The sequence below is a fragment of the Ceratotherium simum genome, chromosome 5, assembly GCF_057802395.1.
Source record: "Ceratotherium simum simum isolate JZ-2026a chromosome 5, ASM5780239v1, whole genome shotgun sequence".
Lineage (NCBI taxonomy): Eukaryota > Metazoa > Chordata > Mammalia > Perissodactyla > Rhinocerotidae > Ceratotherium > Ceratotherium simum.
In genome coordinates this window covers 81,752,812-81,774,725 of record NC_141904.1, presented here as the reverse complement: position 1 = coordinate 81,774,725, position 21,914 = coordinate 81,752,812, and the positions used below count along the sequence as shown (strand labels likewise).

General features: G+C 37.1%; 1 protein-coding gene across 3 annotated transcripts in view; it reads left to right on the top strand.

The window, feature by feature from the left end:
- The window catches only part of RAD18 (RAD18 E3 ubiquitin protein ligase), a 257,812-nt gene that overhangs the window by 157,515 nt on the left and 78,383 nt on the right, over positions 1–21,914 (top strand). For 2 of the 3 annotated variants that reach the window (XM_004442198.3, XM_087431392.1), the window contains 2 exons: positions 12,106–12,443; positions 13,046–13,145. The exons of the other annotated variant lie outside the window; for it this stretch is intronic. In XM_004442198.3, the coding sequence (XP_004442255.2) occupies positions 12,106–12,443; positions 13,046–13,145 (438 nt within the window). The remainder of the gene's footprint in view (positions 1–12,105; positions 12,444–13,045; positions 13,146–21,914) is intronic. 3 annotated transcript variants of the gene reach the window in all.

Sequence of the window (21,914 nt, the reverse complement as noted above, 5' to 3'; positions counted from 1 at the left end):
GGGTCATAAAAACGTAGTATACTTTCCTAGATTAAGAAACTCTGAGATTCTCTGATTCTCATAATTAAAGATATTTCTTTTCTTGGTTTCATGTCCTTCACCAGTTAGATTTTGAAGTCTATGAGAAAGGATGGAGCCATGTTTTTATTTTTATTTTTTTTATTTTTCTTTTGCGAGGAAGATAGGCCCTGAGCTAACATCTGCCAATCCTTCTCTTTGTTTGCTGAGGAAGACTGGCCCTGGGCTAACATCCATGCCCATCTTCCTCTACTTTATATGGGACGCCGCCACAGCATGGCTTGACAAGCGGTGCGTTGGTGCGCACCTGGGATCCGAACCAGCAAACCCCGGGCCTCCGCATTGGAGTGCACGCACTTAACCGCTTACTCCACTGGGCCGGCCCCTGGGGCCATGTTTTTAGAAAGGAATTTATTGGCTGTTGGATTTTCTCTGAGACGGTAAAATTGTATCTCAGGGCTTGCTTGTTTACTTCAGCTGGTACTGAAACTATAACAACTTCTCTGCTAGGAAAAAGGGAGCGTTACAAAGAATAGCATCTGTTTGTTGAAGAGAAGTGATCAGTATCTTTGGGTGCAGAGAACTTTTTGTAACTTAAAGAGAGGCGTTGGGGGCCGGCCTGGTGGCGCAAGTGGTTAAGTGTGCACGCTCTGCTGCGGCGGCCTGGGGTTCCCCGGTTCGGATTCCAGGCGTACAGCAACGCGCCACTTGTCAAGCCATGCTGTGGCGGCGTCCCATATAAAGTGGAGGAAGGTGGGCATGGATGTTAGTCCAGGGCCAGTCTTCCTCAGCAAAAAAAGAGGAGGATTGGCAGATGTTAGCACAGGGCTGATCTTTCTCACAAAAAAAAAGAGAGAGAGGCCTTGGAATGATTGAGCTCCCCCACCACCCCCCAAGAGGAATAGGCTCTTTAATTATTCGTTATAGTGGGTGTAGTGGAGTGGGAAGCATTCTTTGTAGATTTGGGATAGATTTTTATCATTTGTTTCTCCCCCTTTTTGCCTTCTTGGAATTGCCGTTCTTCTTGGAATTCCCTTACGGTGAACATTTCTTGGATTGGTCCTATCTAAAGTGCTGTGGTACTTCATTTGCAAAATTAGTGGGGATAAAATTCAAGCTAATCAGTTTCATTACTTTTGTGAAATCTGGTTTAAGATTGATGAGGGAGGAAGTTTAATTTTACGACAAAAATGTAAGATGTGTTGTCAATTTCATTTTTTTTTCATTTTTCTCATCTGTCATTGCCGTTTTATGACATATGATTTTTAAAAATTTAATATTCTTAAAAGCTGAATAATAAGATGGTATTGGAAATTATTCCTGAGGTTTTCAGACACAAGGCTGACATTCAGATCTTACATTTTCTTCTAACTTTTGCCTTTTATTTTCAAAGAACAAGTGTTTTTCTTCTTGACTCAATTTTATTTAAAATGATGTTCTTAAGAAATTATGTTGAGGGCTGGCCCCGTGGCTTAGCGGTTAAGTGCGCACGCTCTGCTACTGGCGGCCTGGGTTCGGATCCCGGGTGCGCCCTGACGCACCGCTTCTCCGGCCATGCTGAGGCCGCGTCCCACATACAGCAACTAGAGGGATGTGCAACTATGACATACAACTATCTACTGGGGCTTTGGGGAAAAAAAGAAAAAAAGGAGGAGGATTGGCAATAGATGTTAGCTCAGAGCTGGTCTTCCTCAGCAAAAAGAGGAGGATTAGCATGGATGTTAGCTCAGGGCTGATCTTCCTCACACACACAAAAAATAAATAAATAAAACTGTTTAAGGAATTAGGTTGAACAAAATATACTTAGAATATTTTTGTGTAAGGTGAACGTCATTCTTGACGTAAGAAAATATTGTTTCTATATTTTTGCATAGCAGCCGATTTACAGCTATATCATTATTTTCATGAATTGAGAGTGTAAGACGTCATTTACTGCTTTGGTTTATCCACCATCAAGTTATGAATTTTTCCCCAAGTACTTATTCCAAGGTCAAGAATTTAAACATTTTAGATGATAATTGTAACACGTAATTCCCTTAGCATCTCATAGGAGTATGTAGAATATAATTTCACTTTTTCCTGTGGTGTAGTTGAAAGCATACTGGCTTTGGATTCAGGCAGAACTAGGTTCCAGTCCTGGCCCTGCTAGTTCTGATGTGATTGTGATCAAGATATTAAACCTCTTTGGCCTCTGTTTCACATGTGAAAAATGGGAATAATATTGTTCATACTTTAAGGGATTGTTGTAAGGATTAGAAATGAAGAGTTATACTAAAAGATAACCAGCATAGTATCTGGAACAAAAAAACCTAAAAAAGATTCCTATAATTATTATTATCATTTATATTTTACCTATATTTATACAGTCAGGTGCCCCATAAGGATGTTTTGGTCAAGGATGAACCGCATATATGAGGTGGTCCCGTAAGATTAGTACCACGTGGCCTAGGTGTGTAGTAGGCTTTACTGTTTAAATTTGTGTAAGTACAGTCTGTGATGTTCGCACAATGACAAAATCGCCTGATGACACGTTTCTCAGAACATATCCTTGTTCTTAAGTGACACATGACTGTATTGTGTTGCCCTATTCTCTGTTGATGGTCTAAGGTGCTAATAAGAATTTGTGCTTGGGTGGGCCTCTGCCTGTTTAACCTAATGGTCCTAGAATGCTATTTACATGTGTCAGATGAGAACAAGCATTTGCAGGGACTTGGCTAGTTACTGAAATCCGTGAACTTGATTACATGGATTTTATGACTGCTCACGTCTACCCAAAGACCTATTTTGACTCTTAATTCTTAGCTGCATTCTGAAGAGGTAAGGTTATTGTATAGTTAACAAATGGGCAAGATTTTCCTCTACTTTATTGAGTCACAGTTACTTATTCAGAACAAGAAAACATGGGGAGGGAAATTTATTAGACCAAGTGTCTGGGTATCTGGGATCTAATCTAGTGCACTTCCTAACTAACTGGGTGACCTTGAGCAAATCAGTAAACTTTGGAACTCTATTTAGCCATCTGTCATAATGAGCATATTGGTTTATCTCTGAGGGTCTTTCCCAGCTCTAAAAGTTCATAATTCACCCAAAAAATATCTGAGTGCCTGTAATGAATGCTGTTAGGCATTGTAATACCAACACACTTTTAATATAATACATAGGAGTGATGGAAATTAAAGGGGAAAATTACCAATTCAGATTAACTCTAAGTATCAAATTTGGAATTAACGTTTTTACACAGGTTGTTTATTTATTTATTTTTTGCTGAGGAAGATTTGCCCTGAGCTAACATCTGTTGCCAATCTTCCTCTCTTTGCTGAGGAAGATTCGCCCTGAGCTAACATCTGGTGCCAATTTTCCTCTATTTTGTATGTGAGCTGCTGCCACAGCATGGCTGCTGATAGATGAGTGCTGTAGGTCAGAACCGGGGAACTGAACCTGGGCCGAGGAAGCGGAGCGTGCCAAACTTAACCATTAGGCCACCGGGGCTGGCCCCTACCCAGCTCACTTTTAAGTTATATGAATTGCCATAAACAGTCTCATAATTTTAAATACCATTTGTACTTTCATGCCTTCCAATCACCGTTTAGGTTTCTGTCATCGCAGACTGTTCTTAAACTTCATATAAATGGAATCGTACAGTATATATTTATTCTTTTCTTTCACTTCACCTACTGTCTTTGTTATTTGTTCCTGTTGTTGCTTCTATCAGTATTCATTCTTTTTTGTTGCAGAGCGGTATCCGTTGTGTGATTATACACAATTTGCTTATCCATTCATCTGTTGATGAATTTGGATCATTTCCAGTTGATAGCTAGTATGAGAAAAGCTGCTCTGAACATTTTTGTGCAATCTTTGTGTAGGCATCCATTTTCATTTCTTTTGGGTAAATATCTAGAAATGGAATTGCTGGGTTGTAGGGTAGATGTATATTAAGCTTTATAAGAAATTGATGAGCAGTTTTCCAGTTTGGTTGTACCACACCCACTAGCAGTATGCGAGTTTCAGTTGCTCCACGTCCTGGTTAATATTTGGTGCTTTTAGTCCTTTTAGTTTTAAGTATTCTATTGAGTGTGAAATAGTAATTCACTGTGGTTTTAATTTGCATTTCCTGATGACTAATGTACCTTTTCATGTGCTTATTGATTCTTCTTCTATCTTTGGTGAAGTGTCTGTTCTAGTTGTTTGCCCAATTAAAAAAAATTGTATTATTTGTCTTTTTCTTATTGATTTGTAGTTCTTTATGTATTTTGGTCAGGCATATGCATTGTATTTTTTCTCTGTCTGTGGCTTGCCTTTTCATTTTCTTAAGGATGTCTTTTGATGAACAGATGTTTTAATTTTAATGAAGTCCAATTTATCTCTCTGTTTTTTTTCCTTTTCTTTTTTTTATGATTAGTGCTTTTTGTATGTTGCCTGAGAAATCTTTGCCTACCTCAGGTCATAAAGATTTTTTCATATGTTTCCTTCTAGAATGGTTATAGTTTTAGCTTTTACATTTATGTCTCTGAACCTATTGAAGTTATTTTTTCTGTATGAGAGATAAGGGTCATGATTCATTTTTTTCTTGACAGATATTCAGTTGCTTTAGCACCATTTATTAAAAAGACTCACTAAATTACAAAGGCTCATTTGTGGTAAATCAAGTGACTACATGTGTGGGTCTAGTACTAGACATGTTATGTTGTGTTATTCTCTGTCTGTCTTGAAGCTAATATGACGGCTTTAATGCTGTAGATATATTGTAAATCCTTAGAATGAGTAGTGCTAGTCCTTTAACTTTGGTTGCCTTTAAGACTGCTGGCATTCTAGGGCCTTTGATTTCCATATAAATTTTAGAATAAATGTATCATCTCCATCCCCCAAAAGTGGCTTGTATTTCGATTGGGATTGATTAAATCTGTAAATCAATGTGGGAAAAATCGGCATTTTAACGTTGTTGAATCTTTTAGTCCAAGCACATAGAATATCTCTATATGTATTTAGGCATTTAAAAAATGTCTCTCAGCAATGTTTTGTAGTTTTCAAGACATAAGTTTTGCACATTTTTGTTAAATTTATGCCCAAGTATTTAATATTTTCAATGATTTCAAGTGGTATTTATTTTAAAATTTCATCTTCTGTTTGCTGATATATAGGCATGACATTGGTTTTTGTTTATTGACATTATATCCAGTGATCTTGCAGAAATTCACTTAGTAATTTTAGTTGCTTATAGATTTTTGGATTTTCTATGAACGTAATCATGTCACCTGCAAATAAAAAGGTTTCTTTCTTTCTTTCCTACCTTTGTACTTTTTTTGCCTTACCACAAAACCTAGGACCTCCAGTACAATTTAAAGAGAAGTGATGGTAGTAGACATTCTTGTCTTGTTTTTACTCCTAGGGGGAAATGTTCAAAGTTTCATTAGTGACTATAATGTTAGCTATAGTTTTGTTGAAGATGTCTTTCAGATTGAGAAATTTTACTTCTATTCCTGGTTTTCTGACTCTTTTTATTATGAATGGGTGTTGAATTTTATTAAATGCTTTTTCTGCTTTTATTGAGATGATTATATAGTTTTTCTCCTTTATTTTGCTAATGTGGTGAATTACATTGATTTTTTCAAATAACAAACCAACCTTGCATTCCTGGAATAAATCTCACTTGGTCCTGGTGCATTCATTATATTATTTATCTCTAGGATTTATTTGTTAATATTTCATTTAGGATTTTTATATCTGTATTTATGAGAGATTATTAGACTATAATTTTTTTTTCCTATAATATACTTGTTGGATTTTGTTATTGAGGTTATGCTGGCTTTAATATGAATTAGGAACCATTCTTCTCTTCCTGTTTTCTGGGTGAGTTTGTGTAGCATTGATACTATTTCTTCCTTAAATATTTGGCAGAGTTCACCAGCAAAACCATCTGGGCCTGGAGTTTTCTTTGTAGGAAGGTTTTTGTTTACAGTTCAGTTTCTTTAACAGATACTACTACTATTCAGATTTTCTGTTTGTTCCTTTGTTAGTTTTGATGAGTGGATGTTTTCAAGGGAAATTTGTCCATTTCGTCTAAAATTCAATTTTATTGGTGTAAAGTGTTCATAATATCCTCTTACTATCTTTTAATTTCTGTAGGATTTGTAATGATGTCTCTTTTTAATTCTTTGTTTTTGTAATTTGTATTTTCACTCATTTTTTACTTGTTTAATCTTGGTAGGGGTTTACTAATTTTTTCAAAGAACCAACTTTTGGCTTTGCTCATTTTCTCTTGTATGCTTATTTTCTATTTTACTAATATCTGTTATTATTTTCTTCCTTCTTGGGTGTAATATGCTGTTCATTTCCTAACCTTTTAAGTTGGAAGCTTAGAAGGTTGATTTTCAATTTTTTTATTAAACTATAAATTGCTCTCTAGGGACTGTTTTATTACCAAACCCCTATGCTATCATTCAGCTCAGAATATTTTCTATTTTCCATTGTTATTTGACCTATGGAGTTATTTAGAAGTATGGTGCTTAATTTCTTAACATTTGGAGATTTTCTAGTTGTTTTTCTGTGATTGAGTTTCATGTGAATTCGTAGTGGTCAAAGAAGATATATTGAAATATTTCATTCCTTGGAAATTTGACTTACTTTATGGCCTAGAACATGGTCTGTGCTGCTAAATGTGCCGTGTATACTTGAAAAGAATGTGTATTCTGCATTTGTCAGATGTAATGGTTTTTATTTGTTAATTACATCCATTTGATTAATTGAGTTCGTTCAGATCTTCTGTATTTTGACTGATTTTTCTGTTTTGTTAGGTGTGTTTAGATTTATATGCGCTATTAGTTAAACCAAGTATTGTGAATTGACTATCTTATTTTAGTTCTGTCAATTTTTGCTTTTTTACACGTTTTGAAACTATGATATTAAGTGAATATAATTTATGTTTTTTATGGCTTCTAATTAAGTTGACTATTTTGTCAAAATGAGATGTTCCTCTTTATCTCTCATAATACTTTTTGCCTTAAAGTCTATTTTGTCTGTTATTAATGTTGCCATATCAGCTTTTTTTTGCTTAGTGTTTGCATGGCACATCTTTTTTTTTTTTTTTTTTTTTTTTTTTGTGAGGAAGATCAGCCCTGAGCTAACATCCATGCTAATCCTCCTCTTTTTGCTGAGGAAGACCAGCTCTGAGCTAACATCTATTGCTAATCCTCCTCCTTTTTTTTTCTGCCAAAGCCCCAGTAGATAGTTGTATGTCATAGTTGCACATCCTTCTAGTTGCAGTATGTGGGACGTGGCCTCAGCATGGCCGGAGAAGCGGTGCGTCGGTGCGCGCCCGGGATCCGACCCCGGGCCGCCAGTAGCGGAGCGCGCGCACTTAACCACCAAGCCATGGGGCCGGCACATGGCACATCTTTTCTTATTCTTTTATTTTCAACCTTCCTAGGTGTTAATATTTAAAGTGTTTTCTTTTGAACAGTATATAGTTGCATCTTATTTATTAATCCAGTCTGACAATCTTTGTTTTTTAATTGGAGTATACATCCATTACATTTAGTGTGATTACAGTTTACCTTGTTGCTGTTTGTTTTCTCTTTATCCATTTGTTCTTTTTAAAACAAAACACTCCTCCCTTCCTGCCCTTTTTTTGGTATTAAGAGTATTTTTATCTCTTTTGTTAGTTTTTTCATTATATTTGTTAGTGTCACTCTTTTAAGTCATTACCAAAGAAATTACAAAATACACCCTTAACATATTATAGTGTACCATAAATTAATACTTTTATCATGTTATGAGCAATGCAAGAACTTTACAGTATTTTTGCATTATTTAATCTCCTTTTTTGCTATGTTTTGATGTATTTTACTTCCATATATGTTATGAATCCCACAGGACATTGTTAGTATTGTTTTAAAACAGTCAATAATCTTGTATTTACCCACATATTTACCTTTTCTGGAGCTGTTTATTCTTGTTGTCATTTTTTTGCTTCCATCTAGGATCATTTTCCTTCATCTGAAGAACTTTTCTTGTAGTATTACTTGTCTGCTGGTGAGGAGTTCCCTTAGCTTTTGTTTGTCTGAGAATGTATTGTGCTTTCATTTTGGAAGAATATTTTCAATGGGAATAGAATTCTTGGCAGTTTTGTTTTCTTTCTGTACTTTAAAGATATCATTCTGTTATCTTCTTGCTTCTATACTTCTTGTTGAGAAGTCAGTGGCACTTCTTCCTGTTGCTTCCTTAGAGCAATGGTTCTTAACTGGGAGTGAGTTTGCCTTCTCTTTTACCCCCTCTCGCCTGGGGGACATTTGGTAGTGTCTGGATATGTTTTCACGGGGTGGTGGTGGTTGCAGGATGCTACTGACATTCCTGCAATGCACAGAACAGTCCCTCACAACAGAAAATTATTTCAATTAAAGTGTCAGTAGCACCAAGGTTGAGAAACCATGCTTTAGAGGTAATATGTCTTATTTTTCTCTGGTTGTTTACAAGATTTTCTCTTTATTTTGGTTTTCAGCAATTTGATAATGATATGGGTAGGTTTCATATTCTTTGTTTTATCCTTTTGGGGATGGGTCTTAATTCCCTCTTACAATACACTATCTTTTTATTCATTTGTCTGTTTTTTCATCTTTTTTCTTTAACACATTCTTCATAGTTATTTTGAAATCCTTGTGTTCTAATCTACTCTTTGGATCACGTCTGGTTCTGCTTCCATTGACTGTTATATCTCTTGATTAGTGGCTAATTTCTTGCTTCTTTGCATGTCTCCTAATTTTTAAATGTGTGTTGAACATTGTGCATGAAATATTAGAGAGGCTGTGATTTACCTTTCTTTGAAAGATGGCTGAATTTTGTTCTGACAGGCAGTTAAATTACCAGCTCTTCACTTTTATTCTGTCAAGGCCTGGTTTAGTTTTTTGTTAAGTTTGGTCTGTTTCAGTTTTGTTTATATTTCTAGGGCATGGTCCTTCTTCTAAGGTGTGGCCTTTGTGAGGTTTCAACTGAATGTTTAGGATCTTCATCAGGTGTCTCAGCTTTGGCTGGGCTCAAACTCCAGCAACTTTCCTGCACTGACCCTTGGGATCTCAGCTTCCCAGCTCTGCTTGCTACCAAGTATCCTGTGGTTTTGTCTTATGCTTGTGCAGCCCTGGAGATGATCAGGAATTGATGAGAATTTCTAAGGGGACTTTTCGGGTTCTCTTTCTGTGGCTACCTCCTGTACAGCACCCTGTCCCTCCAGTCCTTTGCCCAGAACTCTGATCTCTGTTCCCTCTACCCAGTGAGATCGCTGGTCCCTGTTTTGACTTCAGTTCAATACCCAACTCCCAGAAAATGTTTCCAGGGGAAATTCTTGGGGGAATGTTGGATCACCTCATGTTTCTCTTTTCTGATTGTAGCCTTATGTTGATTATAGTCCATGCTTACAAACAGTTGTTTTATATATGTTTTGTCCCGATTTTAAAGTTATTTGTGGTTGGAGAGTAAGTCTGATAGCAGCTATTCTGTATGGTCAGAATCTGAAGTCCCTCTATTTTTTTTTTATAGACAGATTAACTGCTTTTTTTTTTTTTGTATAGCAACATGTTTATTTTTTTATTTTTTGTATATCAAAATGTTTATTTTTTTTCAAGAAAAATCGCATAATTTTATTAATTAACTGCTTGACACACATTAATAATACTTTTTCCTCTGTATTTTTGGCAACATATTCCTTGGTCATTTCTTCATATAATAATTATTTCATGGTACCATTTTCTGTGGAAAGAATAGAAAGATACTTCAATCTTTCCTCTAACATGGTTGAGCAAAACTTTTTTTTTTTTTAATTTTTTGTTTATTGCAGTAACATTGGTTTACAACATTGTATAAATTTCAGGTGTACATCATTATACTTCTGTTTCTGCATAGACTACATCATGTTCACCACCCAAATACTAATTACAACCCATCACCACACACATGTGCCGAATCATCCCTTTCGCCCTCCTCCCTCCCCTCTTCCCCTCTGGTAAGCACCAATCCAATCTCTGTCTCTATGTGTTTGTTTATTGTTGTTATTATCTACTGCTTAATGAAGGAAATCATATGGTATTTGACCTTCTCCCTCTGACTTATTTCACTTTGCATAATACCCTCAGTGTCCATCCATGTTGTCACAAATGGCTGGATTTCATCGTTTCTTATGGCTGAGTAGTATTCCATTGTGTATATATACCACATCTTCTTTATCCATTTGTCCCTTGATGGGCACTTAGGTTGCTTCCAAGTCTTGGCTATTGTGAATAACGCTGCAATGAACACAGAGGTGCGTGTATCTTTATGCACTTGTGTTTTCAAGTTCTTTGGATAAATACTCAGCAGTGGAATAGCTGGATCATATGGTAGTTCTATCCTTGATTTTTTGAGGAATCTCCGTACTGTTTTCCATAGTGGCTGCACCAGTTTGCACTCCCACAGGCAGTGTAGGAGAGTTCCCTTCTCTCTGCATCCTCTCCAACACATGTTGTTTCCTGTCTTGTTAATTATAGCCATTCTGACCGGCGTGAGGTGATATCTCATTGTAGTTTTGATTTGCATTTCCCTGATAGTTAATGATTTTGAACATATTTTCATGTGCCTCTTGGCCATCTGTATATCTTCTTTGGAGAAATGTCTGTTCAGGTCTTTTGCCCATTTTTTAATTGTGTTGTTAGTTTTTTTGTTGTTGAGATGCATGAGTTCTTTATGTATTTTGGAGATTAAGCCCTTATCAGATGTATGGTTTGCAAATATTTTCTCCCAATTGTTAGGTTGTCTTTTTGTTTTGTTGATGGTTTCCTTTGCTGTGCAGAAGCTTTTTAGTTTGATGTAGTCCCGTTTGTTTATTTTTTCTATTGTTTCTCTTGCCCCGTCAGACATGGTGCTTGAAAATATGTTGCTAAGACCGATGTTGAAGAGCGTACTGCCTATGTTTTCTTCTAGAAGTTTCAGGTCTTACATTCAAGTCTTTAATCCATTTGGAGTTAATTTTTGTGTATGGTGTAAGGTAAGGATCTACTTTCATTTTTTTGCACGTGGCTATCCAGTATTCCCAACACCATTTGTTGAAGAGACTATCTTTTCTCCATTGTATGTTCTTGGCTCCTTTGTCAAAGATTAGCTGTCCATAGATGTGTGTGGGTTTATTTCTGGGGTTTTGATTCTATTCCATTGATCTGTGTGTCTGTTTTTGTGCCAGTACCATGCTGTTTTGGTTACTATAGCTTTGTAGTATATTTTGAAATCAGGGAGTGTGATACCTCCAGCTTTGTTCTTTTTTCTCAGGATTCCTTTAGCTATTTGGGGTCTTTTGTTGTTCCATATAAATTTTCGGATTCCTTGTTCTATTTCTGTGAAAAATGTTGTTGGAACTTTGATAGGGATTGCATTGACTCTTTAGATTGCTTTAGGAAGTATGGACATCTTAACTATGTTAATTCTTCCAATCCAAGAGCACGGAATATCTTTCCATTTCTTTGTGTCTTCTTCAATTTCTTTCAGCAATGTTTTATAGTTTTCGGTGTACAGATCTTTCACCTCTTTGGTTAAGTTTATTCCTAGGTATTTTATTCTTTTTGTTGCAATTGTAAATGGGATTGTATTCTTAATTTCTCTTTCTGCTACTTCGTTGTTAGTGTATAGAAATGCAACTGATTTTTGTATGTTGATTTTGTATCCTGCAACTTTACCATATTCATTTATTACTTCTAAAAGTTTTCTGGTGGATTCTTTAGGGTTTTCTATATATAAAATCATGTCATCTGCAAATAGTGACAGTTTCACTTCTTCCTTTCCAATTTGGATCCCTTTTATTTCTTTCTCTTGCCTGATTGCTCTGGCTAGTACTTCCAGTACTATGTTAAATAGGAGTGGTGACAGTGGGCATCCTTGTCTGAGATTAACTGCTTTTTAAGTCAGATTTATTGCTTTGTATTTTATTCTAGAAGAAACACTGATTTGATTGTCATTATGGAGTAAGTTCTATATTTCATGGAAACAAGTGTTAATTGGGAAAACAGCTCATGTCAGTTAACTTATTATACATTAAAACTTGATATCTTAATTATCTATTGTGTTTTTGTGCTTCAGGAATCATCTGTTGCGGTTTGCCTTAGAGTCACCACCCATATCTCCTGCTTCCTCCTCTTCAAAGAACCTTGCTGCCAAAGTAGACACTCCTGTAGCCTTCAGACATTCTTTAAAGCAAGGAAGCAAGTTAACAGAGAATTTCTTGACCAGAGAAGCTAGTGGTTCTGCATCAGAGTTGTTGATAAAAGAGAGTGAAAAAAAATTTAGCCCTCGAAAAGAGGTGGGCACTTCTGCAAAGACCAGAGAGACGCCTTCTATAGAGAAGAGAGCTCTAGGCTCCTTGGATGCTCATGTTCCTGCGACACCCTCTACATCGACTTTCAAACAAGTTACTAAAGGTAGGAAATTATTTTCACATGTGTATTTTCTTAGTTAATGGAAATCTTCTCATCCCACATGACAAGAATAAATAGGCAGAATTTTTGAGGGGGAAGGAATGAGAAAGGGCAAACCAGATTTCACCTTATAACAATCTCAGAGATTAATGTAGACAGTGCTTCAAGATATGTTTGTTCTCTTTTTTGTCTCATAGAATATGAATTCAGTCTGATTGCTGAAAAAATGAAGCAATTTTCCCTCCTAAGACTGGAGGGAACGTAAGATTAGTTTTATAGTTCGGTCACTCCTTGGTAGAAAAGAATTAACCAAAGAATTTTCTAAAAAATGGATTTCCGAACTTTTTAACAATCTCTTCCTTTAGCTGGAGGATTCTAATTGTGTGACTTCTCACAATTTAGCCATTACCTGGTAACCAGTCTGTCCCACTTCTGTTGCCCTGAGATGTCATTCTTTTTCTCTTCTGCTTTTCTAAGTGCTATTCTAAGTGCATATTAAGGTGGGAATTCTGTTTTTATCTTAATTGCTGAAAGATGCTAGGTTACATTATTTTTGCACTTTCTACAAGTAATAAAGTCTCTCTTTCTTTTTTAAAAAAATACAGTGGATTGTCCTGTTTGTGGCGTTAGTATTCCAGAAAATCACATCAATACGCACTTAGACAGCTGTTTATCACGTGAAGAGAAAAAGGAAAGCCTCAGAAGGTAAGAAAGTTAAGCATAACCAGTGAGCTTTAGCCAGGTGCCTCTGTGCTTTATTATTAGCCAACTCTTCCATTCCTTCTCCTCTTCTTTCCTCAACTCCACTTTGCCAAATATAATTAACTCTATTATATGCTAATACAATTTAATTTAACAAGAAATTAGTGACTTAGAATTCTGTTCTTTTCTTATTTTCTTGTCTTAGAATTTTAGAACTACCATAAAGCCCCTTAGCCAAAGAAAGCAAGGTTAGACTCTGAATATAGAAGATATAAAATCTTTCTTTGGTTCTTAGGATGCTCAGAAGTTTTAAAATTTTAAGTCAAACTTTTTCAAAATAAATTTTTTTCCGAATAGGCGGTTATATACATATGATGTAAAAAGGTACAAAAGGGTGTGTATGAAATATAAAGTCCTCCACCCCCCACCTGCAACCACCCAGGTGACATAACTAATAAGTTGTCTCAGTATTTGCACCCAAACTTAAGGTATTCTGCCTCCCTTATACATCAAAGTCACAGTAATTTATTACACTAGGCCACTATTATTGTACGTGTAAGTTGGTTAGGAATGAAATTTGAGTCAAAGTTAAATTGCAAGGTCTTAAGTAATCAGTGGTTAATGAAGATAAAAAGGAAGCAGAAGCTGCAAAGTAGATGAGTCTGGTGCTGAAGGGAAGAAGAGATGAGAAGGTAGTTTGGGGAACGAGTAAGCACAAGATCAAGGAAGATTTTATCTTTTAAAATAGAAATTGTTTAAGCCTTTAGTCTCTTTCCTTTCACTCTCTCTAGGGAGAGAGCAGGTGATACATGGAACAAGGTTGGGAGCACAAGAGATCGAGAGTCCAGTAATGAAGTTATCCTTGACATGCAGAAAGAACCCTTTTCTGAAACAGGAGAGAAGGGCAGAGAATAGGTCATCATTTAGAGAGACTTGGAAAAGGAGAGAAGGGAAACTGAAGAAATTAATGGTATCCAGGAGGTGGGGATCAATAGAATGATTGGCTCTTATGTTTGGTCTTTTTTTTGTTTTTAACTGAAGTACTATTGAAATACAGGATTATGTTAGTTTCAGTTGTACAACATAATGATTTGATATTTAGAAACATTAAGAAATGATCATGACAGTAAGTCTAGTTTCTGTCAGTCTTCCTATCAAGTTGTGGAATATTGTCGACTATATTCCCTGTACTGTATATTACATTCCCATGGCTTATTTATTTTATAACTGGAAGTTTATACCTTTTAATTCCCTTTACCTATTTCACCCAACCTACCACCCCTCTCCCCTCTGGCAACCAACAGTTTGTTCTCTGTTTCTATGACTCTGCTTTGTTTTGTTTGTTGATTTGTTTTGTTTTTTAGATTCCACATGTAAGTGAAATCATACAGTATTTGTCTTTCTCTGACTGACTTATTTCACTTAGCATAATACCCTCTGGGTCCATCCATGTTGTCACACATGGCAAGATTTAATTCTTTTTTATGGTTGAGTAATTTTCCGTTACACACACACAAACACACACACACACACACACACACACACACACACACACACACCCACAACTTCTTTATCCATTCATCTGTTGATGGGCACTTAAGTTGCTTCCATATCTTGGCTATTGTAAATAATGCTGCAATGATCATAGGAGTGCATATGTCTTTTCCAATTAGTGTTTTCGTTTTCTTCAGGTAAATACCCAGAAGTAGAATGGCTGGATCATATGGCAGTTGTATTTTTAATTTTTTGAGGAACCTCTGTACTGTTTCCCATGGTGGCTACACCACTTTACATTTCCACCAACAATGCAAGAGGGTTTCCTTTTTTCCACATCCTCACCAACACTTGTTATTTTTTGTCTTTTTGATGATAGCCATTCTGGCAGATGTGAGGTGTGATATCTCATTGTGGTTTTGATTTGCATTTCGCTGGTGATTAGTGGTGTTGAGTACCTTTTAATGTGCCTGTTGGCCACCTGTATGTCTTCTTTGGAAAAATATCTGTTGAGCTCCTCTGCCCATTTTTTCATTGGATTGTTTGTTTTTTTGATAGTAAGTTATATGAGTTCTTTATAAGTTTTGGATATTAACCCCTTATCGGGTATATGATTTGCAAATATGTTCTCTCATTCAGTCAATTGCCTTTGTGTTTTGTTGATGGTTTCCTTTGCTGTACAAAAGCTTTTTAGTTTAATATAGTCCTGTTTGTTTATTTTTGCTTTTGTTGCCCGTACCTGAGGAGACATACCTGAAAAAAAAATGTTGCAAATAGCAGTGTCAAAGAGCTTACTGCCTGTTATTTTTTCTAGGAGTTTTATGGTTTCAAGTCTTTAATCATTCATGTCTTTAATCCATTTTGAGTTTATTTTTGTGTATGGTGTATGATAGTGGTCCAGCTTCGTTCTTTTGCATATAGCTGTCCAGTTTTCCAAGTGCCATTTATTGAAGAGACTACCTTTTTTCCCCTTGTATATTCTTGCCCTCTTTGTTGAAGATTAATTGACTGTATATGTGTGGATTTATTTCTGGGCTCTCTATTCCACTCCATTGATCTGTGTGTCTGTTTTTGCCAGTACCATACTGTTTTGATTACTACAGCTTTGTAGTATAGTTTGAAATCAGAGAGCATGATAACTCCAGCCTTCTTCTTTCTCAAGATTGCTTTCAGGGTCTCTTGTGGTTTCATTTAAATTTTAGGAATAATTTGTTCTAGTTCTATGAAAAAGGCCATTGGCATTTTGATAGGAATTTCATTAAACCTGTAGATTGCTTTGGGTAGTATGGACATTTTACCAATATTACTTCTTCCAATCCATGAGCACAGTATGTCTTTCCATTTATTTGTGTCATCTTCAGTTTCTTTCTTCAGCATCTTATAGTTTTCAGAGTATAGGTGTTTTACCTCCTTGGTTAAATTTATCCCTAGGTGCAATTGTAAATGGGATTGTTCTCTTAATTTCTCTTTCTGATATTTTGTTGTTAGTGTGTAGAAATGCAACAGATTTCTGCATATTACTTTTGTGTCCTGCAACTTTACTGAATTCTTTTACTAGTTCTAGTGATATTTTGTTGGAGTCTTAAGGTTTTCTGTATAGTGCCACGTCATCTGCAGATAGTGAATTTTACTTCTTGTTTTCCAGTTTGGATGCCTTTTATTTCTTTTTCTTGCCTAATTGCTGTGGCTAGGACTTCCAATAAATAAAAATGGTGAAAGTGGCCATCCTTGTCTTCCTCCTGATCTTAAATGAAAGGCTTTCAGCTTTTCACTGTTGAGTATATTAGCTGTGGATTTGTCATATATGGTCTTTATTATGTTGATGTATGTTCCCTCTATACCCACTTTGTTGAAATGTTTTTTTATCATAAATGTATGTTGAGTTTTGTTAATTGCTTTTTCTGTATCTATTGAGATGATCATATGATTTTTTTTTTTTTTGGTGAGGAACGTCAGCCCTGAGCTACCATCTATGCCAATCCTCCTCTCTTTGCTGAGGAAGGCCAGCTCTGAGCTAACATCTATTGCCAGTCCTCCTCCTTTATTCCCCCAAAGCCCCAGTAGATAGTTGTATGTCATAGTTGCACATCCTTCTAGTTGCTGTACGTGGGACGTGGCCTCAGCATGGCTGGAGAAGTGGTGTGTCGGTGCGCGCCCGGGATCCAAACCCGGGCCACCAGTAGCGGAGCGCGCGCGCTTAACCGTTAAGCCGTGGGGCCGGCCCTTCCCTGTTGATTTTCAACGCCCAGTGTTTTGGGGGCTCCTCTCTCCTGTGCCAGATCTAAGGGTTGAGGTGCCTGATGTGGAGTTTGAATCCCTCACTCCTCAAGGAAACGTTTAGTACCTTTGAGATCTCTCCTGATTGTGGATTGCTGCAGCTGGGGTGTGGGTTTTTTTTGGTGAGCCCGTGAGTCTGCCCCTTTTACCTGTTTCGATGCTGTCCTTTTATCATTTGTTGTGGGGGCTCTGTTCACCAAATTTTCAGGTCTGTTTCAGAGGGAATTAGTCTAAACGTAGTTGTAGATTTCTTGTGTCTTTGGGAGGAGATGAGTTTAGGATCTTCCTTTGCTGCTGTCTTGAACTCCCCTCTGTTTGGTCTGTTTTGAAGGACTTAGAAGAATATTTTCCAAAAACCATGTTAATAAGGCAGGGCCATTATATTATATTTTGTAATTAAAGGTAAAATGGTGTCACTTAATTTTTATGGGTAAATCTGGAGTGAAGGCAGGTTCTGAGGGACAAACTCATGCTGTCATAACTTACAAAAGCTGACATAGAAAGTGTAATGATGCTTTATTAATTTACAGTGGGGGACATCAATTGACAGTTCTTATCATAGTGTTTGTAACTTGATCGTTACCTTTCTTCCCCTAGCAGAACCTTTTTTTTCAAATGAAATATTACAATGAGCCATCACACGTAAAATAGATAAGATTGCCCTGCTCCATTAAAGTGGAGATGGAGGCCTGGGGGCTGTGCTGCTCCACCTGACCTCCCCCTTTGTCCCTGCCTGTTATCCACGGTGGCTTCTGGGCCCCGAGACACCTCCACGGATCCCTGCAACAGATCCCTGTGCAGTCTTGTGTACACATTCCCCCCTCCTAGTGGGTAAGATTGTTGACAAGAATAAAATTTACATTTTTCGGTCGTTTAGTCAGTTAGAATTTGGAATAAATGAAACTGGATCGTCCCGAGGATTATTTCCCGTAAGCCGTGAAAATCTGAGACCTGCATTTCTCTTTAGAAATGAATGAGTTGGGAGTATAGAAGCTGAGCATTTTCTCCTTGAAGTGTGAGGAATCAACACTGATAATCTTGCTTGGACTTCTCTTTTTCTAGAGGCATCCGTCCTGTTTCTTCTGACACATTTAGCTCTGTCAGTTTATCCAAAGACATACTCATCCATGTATCATCAAGTTCAAGTTCCAATAGTGGTTCCAAATCCTGCTCCATGGAATACTATAGTCCTGCCACTTGCTCTGGAGTGCAACTGCACTGCACTGCACTGCATACTGTATTTCCCTCTTAGGGAAAGATTCATTACACAAGTTAGTGTATTGAAGGCTCTGAGAAGTCCTGCATCAAAGATAATTGTTGGATTTTGTTTAATCCAGTAATTTCTTTTTTTTTTTTTTAATTTTTATTTATTTATTTATTTATTTCCCCCAAAGCCCCAGTAGATAGCTGCATGTCATAGTTGCACAGCCTTCCAGCCGCTGCATGTGGGACGCAGCCCCAGCATGGCCGGAGAAGCGGTGCGTCGGCACGCGCCGGGGATCCGAACCCGGGCCGCCAGCAGCGGAGCGCGCGCACCCAACCGCTAAGCCACGGGGCCGGCCCTAATCCAGTAATTTCTTAGACCCTGAAACCTTTTTTCTCTCATAACTCACATCTTGCAAAACTATAGTGTTTATGAAGATACACTTAGGGAAACATTGAGCCACATTTCTCTTTAGTTACATCCTGGTCCTGGGCTCTGATCTAAGCATCTTTGAAATTTTTTTTTTTTTTTGGTGAGTAAGACCAGCCCTGAGCTAACATCTGATGCCAATCCTCCTCTTTTTGCTGAGGAAGATTGGCCCTGGGCTAACATCTGTGCCCATCTTCCTCTACTTTATATGGGACGCCGCCACAGCATGGCTGGACAAACAGTGCATCGTGTGTGCCTGGGATCCGAACCTGTGAACCCCGGGCTGCTGAAGCGGAGCGCATGCACTTAACTGCTGCACCACCGGGCTGGCCCCAGAATCTCTGACATTTAAAAAATTTTCCCCACAGCACCGTGACAGGCCACATCCTCAATGTGGATAACAGCCTTTCACTCCTCTAGATTCATATCAGTTGATTCAAAGAATACTTTTCCTTTTGTTGTCCTCAGAATCTGAGGACCCTGAGATGCATTACTCAGTTTCAGTAAATAATGGAAGAAAAATCAGTTTCATTTTCTTGTTTTGGGAGACATTTATCAGGCTTCATATTTTAAAATTCTTGAGAGAAATTGTTGATTTTTGCTGGTGCTTTTCATTGTAAATGCCAGTGCACAGTACAGTTTTCCATTAGAATTTTATAGTCATAAGTTCAGTCGTCTATCCTTGATAAAATAAATGTTTTAGATACTGACATAATGAATTTTCCCTCACAATGTGCTTGTATAAACTCCTATAAAATGTTTCAGCTCTTGCTACCTACTGTGATTTTATTTAGCCATAATCATATCAATCTTGTAGAGTTCAATGAGCTGTCATTATAAGAAAAGCAATTTTTAGAAAAATATAATCTGTTGAGGGTTTGCAAGTCTTTCTATAGTTAACTCTGGCTTTTAGACTTTATTGATAGAGCATAAAAGAAATAATTTAGCCAGGGAATGGTACTGTTGGTTAATAGAGAAATGTTTGGTTGTTTTCAGTCTATATTTGACGGTACTATTTCTCTCAGTATGGTCTGTGGACCATTTGCCTCAGATTTACCCTGTGGAATCTATATTAAGATTTTAGGTCTCCACTTCAGAACAGAATCAGAATTGGTGGGTTGTGTGCAGAAGTGCCTGAGAATCTGCATTTTAAATAAGCTTTCCAGGTGGTTCTGAGATGCACTAAGTTTGGGTAGCATGGCCTTGTGTGAACTAGTTGTATCCAACTCCTTTGTAAAATCTTTTTTTATTATTTTATAAGGTATAATTGACGTATAACATTATATTAGTTTTAGGTGTACAACATAATGATTCGATATTTGTCTATATTGTAAAATGATCACCACAATAAGTCTAGTTAACATCCATCACCATACATACTTACAGAATTCTTTTTTCTTGTGATGACAACTGAAGATCTGTTCTCTTAGCAGCTTTCAAATATGCAATACAGTACAGTCATGTGTCACTTGAAATGTGTCATTAGGCAATTTTGTTGTTGTGCAGACATCATGCATCAGGGTATATGGAAGGGGAACAAAATTTGCCACACCAAAGTGTGTCTCTAATGTGAGGATTATTTTAGACTGATTATTTTTAAGGAACAAAGGACTCAGAGTTTTTCTTTTTACCTCCCCCTTTTGCCTAAGAGAATTCAGATTAAAAAACCTGTCTCAGGAAGCGAGCTATCACCTTAGCATAACATGAACTAGGTGGTGAATAGGGAGGAACCTAGAAAAGCATATTTGTTGAGCTCCTCTCTGTGTTCTTCTATTTTTGGGAGGCCTAAAAAACACTTGTTTTCCAAACACTTGCTCCTGTCTGTGAATATCTGTAAGTTGCCTTCTTTCCCTTTGAAGGCTCTGACTCTCCCCACCCCCAGCATCTTCTTTTGTCTTTAGCTAAGGATGGTATTTAAGGTGAGGACTTTGGCCATTTTGGCGAGTTACTCAGTTTTCTTGAGTTTCTCCCATGTGTATATGTTATTAAACTTTTGTTTGTTCTTCTCCTGTTAATCTGTCTCATTCCATTTAATTCTTCAACTGGCCAGAAGAACCTAGAAGGATAGAGGAAAATTGCTTCCTCCTTTACAGGACTTACACAAACCTAGATGGTGTAGTCTGTTATACACCTTGGCTATATGGTACTAATCTTATGGGACCACCGTTGTATATGCAGTCCAAATTGACTGAAACGTTGTTATACAGTACATGACTGTATTATTAACTATAGTTACCATGATGTATATTACATCCGCATGACTTGTTTACTTTATAACTGGAAGTTTGTACCTTTTGACTCATTTCACCCATTTCACCCATATCTCACCCTCAGCCTCTGGCAACCACCGGTCTGTTCTCTGTATCTATAAGCTTCATTAAAATCTTGTGTTTTTGGATAAATCTATTACTTGCAAGTTCCTATTGATCTTTACCTAAACCTTTGATATTCTCATTTAAAAATGATTGCAATTGTAATGACTATCTTGAATGCATATATATTAAGCACCTAATGGCCGTAGTGTTGAGCCAGGCAATGTACTCAGGTAACCAGGTTATAATCAGATTAAATAGATTGAAACTCACTAAGGGGTTCCTGTTTATAAAATTGTCTCAAGTCATTGATACCCTTAGGTATCTTGAATTCTATTCCATTTTAAGAAATAATGTTTATTAACTGTTTTTTTGGAGGGAGTAGAGGAAAGTCATTTAATAGGGCCTTGTTAGATTTAAAATTGTAACTTAGTGCTTATCAGTGTATTAATTATGTAAATAGATGAAGAGCCAGGTGGTGATTTTGCTAAAACACTGCTTGTAATGCCTTACATATTTGTTAATATAATTAATTAAAGTTGAAGAGAACAAAATCCTATTGTAGGGGCTGGCCCGGTGGTGTGGCAGTTAAGTGCATGCCCTCCGCTTCCGTGGCCGGGGGGTCGCGGGTTCAGATCCCGCGCGCGCACAGATGCACCGCTTGTCAAGCCGTGCTGTGGTGGCGCTCCATATGAAGTAGAGGAAGATGGGCGTGGATGTTAGCCCAGGGCCAGTCTTCCTCGGCAAAAGGAGGAGGATTGGTATCGGATGTTAGCTCAGGGCTAATATTCCTCACCAAAAAATATAAAATAAAATAAAAAAATCCTATTGTATTTTTTGCCGTTGTTTTCAATTGTGTTCTTTGAAGATAATGCCAGAATACGATGTTATCTGTCAACTTTCTGAACTCTTTTTTCATTGATGGTAATGAGTTGGATAAAGCTGACCATTCCAGTAGGTCTCCTTTTATTTCATCTAGTGCTTTTGCAAAATGATTGCCTTGATTTGAGGAGGCGATTTTGCCTGTGGATCAGAACTTTTTCTAAAGAAGCTATA